Raw genomic sequence first — 2,486 nt, 5'->3', positions numbered from 1 at the left:
CCCCAATAAATCCAGGAGAGTCTGGATCACGGGGCCGCGATGCAGGAGAGTTACGAGAGCGTCATCTCCTTGGGTGAGGTTCTTCATTTCCTTTTAATTACTCTTTAATTGATGATTAATTAATGAAATTAATTATTAATTAATTAATTAATATTCATTATTGAATCCATAATGATCTAAAAACCACCCAAAATCATCAAAATTCACCTTAAATTAACCCCAAAGTTGGAGAAGATCTTGGGGAGGAGGTTGGGTTCAACCAAGACCTCGTGGTTTGATAGCTCCGTTGATGTTGACCATGGTCATGGTGGTGGTGAAATTATTGGGGGGGGGTTGAGAAGAACTTGAAGAACTTTAACTGATGTCCAACCATCTCCTGCAGCCGAGGAGATCGCCATCAGTTGGCCAAGGATCACCGCCTTCGCCGAATCTCATCGTAGAAGAGGATTGGTGTCGGGTAAGTCATTGATGATGGTTGATGGTCAATCATGATCGTCATCGATGATGGTTGATGGTCAATCATGATCATCATCAAGACGGTTTTTGGAAGATCTAAAACCATGAGGTGATGGGTGTTGGGAGTAGGATTTGGCCACCAGGATGGCCACTAGGATGGCCACCAAGACTACCATGACTTTTGCTAGTCGGGTTGGATCTTCACCTTCTTTTCCTCCTTGTAGATGATGGATTATTGAGTGAGAATGAAGAAGAAGACCCACCACCAAACGACTTGGAGAAAGTAGACACCGAAGTAGGAAAACCTAAAGGAACCAACCCTCCTACAGGTCTGGATGGACCAAAACCTAATGATGGTCCTCAAAAACCAGAGAACCAACCAAAAAAACCAGCAGGTAAACGCCAGGGGAAATCGAGTCACAGGAACTTCAAGAAATTCCCATCGAGGAACTTCATCCCTCCTGGTCGGTGTCACGATTGCGGCAAAACTTTGACTTTTGGGTCAACCTTCACCAGAAGACGTCGAGGAACCGACCGTCCCCATAAATGTTCTGAGTGTGGTAAATGTTTTCGACTCAGTTCCACCCTCATCACCCACCAACGGCGTCACGTGGCCGAGAAACCTTATAAATGTCCCGACTGTGGGAAAACCTTCAGCGTCGGGTCAGCTTTTCTACAACATCAACGTGTTCATACTGGTCCCAGTAACGTTACTGGGATGACACCGTGTCAATGTGGTATTTGTGGGAAGAGTTTTCCCACCAGTTCTGGTTTGATCAAACATCAAAAACTTCATGGAGAAGAAAAACCTTATAAATGTGATGATTGTGGGAAGAGTTTTAATTGGAATTCACATCTGGAACGGCATCGGCGTATCCACACCGGTGAGAAACCCTACGCGTGTCCTGAATGTGGGAAGAGCTTCAGTTGGAGTTCTCACCTTGATCGTCATCGCCGTACTCACGTCCTCACCACCCAACCTTCTTGTCGTTGTATCGATTGCGGTCGTTGTTCTTCATCTCGTGCTACTTCCAGTTCTAAAACGTCGGAGAAATCTTTGAAATGTGAGGAATGTGGGAAGAGTTTTACCAAAAACTCAACGTTGGTCAAACATCAACGTGTCCATCGTGGTGAGAAACCTTCTAAATGTGGAGAATGTGGGAAGGTTTTTGGTTTGAACGCCGCTTTGGTTCAACATCAACGAAGTCACGGCGCCGGGAAACCGTATCAATGCGGTGATTGTGGGAAGAGCTTCGCTTGGAGTTCTCATCTCGATCGACATCGACGGATCCATATGGGTGAGAAACCTTATAGATGTGGAGATTGTGGCAAGAGCTTCTCTCAAAGTTCTCACTTGGAGAGGCATCAACGTGTCCACCTCGGTACCAACCAACCATGTCAATGTACCGATTGTGGGAAGAGCTTCTTGGCTTCCAACAAACGCCGTCGGTTATTGGGGGATGGTGGTGGTGGTGGTGGTGGCACCACCGAACGTTCTTGTAAATGCACCGATTGTGGGAAGAACTTTTTATGGGGTGTTCGTACTCGTCCAACCCAGGAGAAGACCCAAAAATGTAGCGAATGTGGGAAGAACTTCACGTATCGAGCGGAGAACGTCAAACATCAAGGAACTCAAACTGGAGACAAACCTTATACGTGTCCAGATTGTGGTAAGAGCTTCGGTCAAAATTCGGCGTTGGTGAAACATCGGCGGATGCACACGGGTGAGAAACCTTATAAATGTGGAGATTGTGGGAAGAGCTTCAGCGTCAGGTCCAACTTGATCAAACATCAACGGACCCACCTTGGTGAGAAACCTTATAAATGTCCTGATTGTGGCAAAGGTTTCATCCAGAAGTCAGATCTGACCAAACATCGACGGATGCACACGGGGGAGAAACCCTACGAGTGTAACGTCTGCGGGAAATGCTTCAGTGTCTCCTCCAACCTCATCAAACATCAACGGATCCACCTTGGTGAGAAACCATATCAATGTTCGGAATGTGGCAAGAGTTTCATCCAACGTTCTG

General features: G+C 46.4%; 1 protein-coding gene across 1 annotated transcript; it reads left to right on the top strand.

Annotated features, from left to right (window-relative positions):
• Positions 1-39: 39 nt before the first annotated feature.
• On the top strand, positions 40-2,480 carry LOC104526025 (zinc finger protein 2 homolog; the record flags this gene model as incomplete). The annotated part of the gene is made up of 6 exons (XM_029085282.1): positions 40-73; positions 383-457; positions 681-1,154; positions 1,257-1,420; positions 1,499-1,851; positions 2,023-2,480. Coding segments are annotated over exons 1-6 (1,558 nt in total), but the record flags the coding sequence as incomplete, so codon positions are not given.
• Between the last annotated feature and the right edge of the window lie 6 nt (positions 2,481-2,486).

The sequence above is a fragment of the Antrostomus carolinensis genome, unplaced genomic scaffold (genome assembly GCF_000700745.2).
Source record: "Antrostomus carolinensis isolate BGI_N321 unplaced genomic scaffold, ASM70074v2 Scaffold9146, whole genome shotgun sequence".
NCBI lineage: Eukaryota > Metazoa > Chordata > Aves > Caprimulgiformes > Caprimulgidae > Antrostomus > Antrostomus carolinensis.
This window is presented reverse-complemented; position numbering and strand designations above follow the sequence as displayed.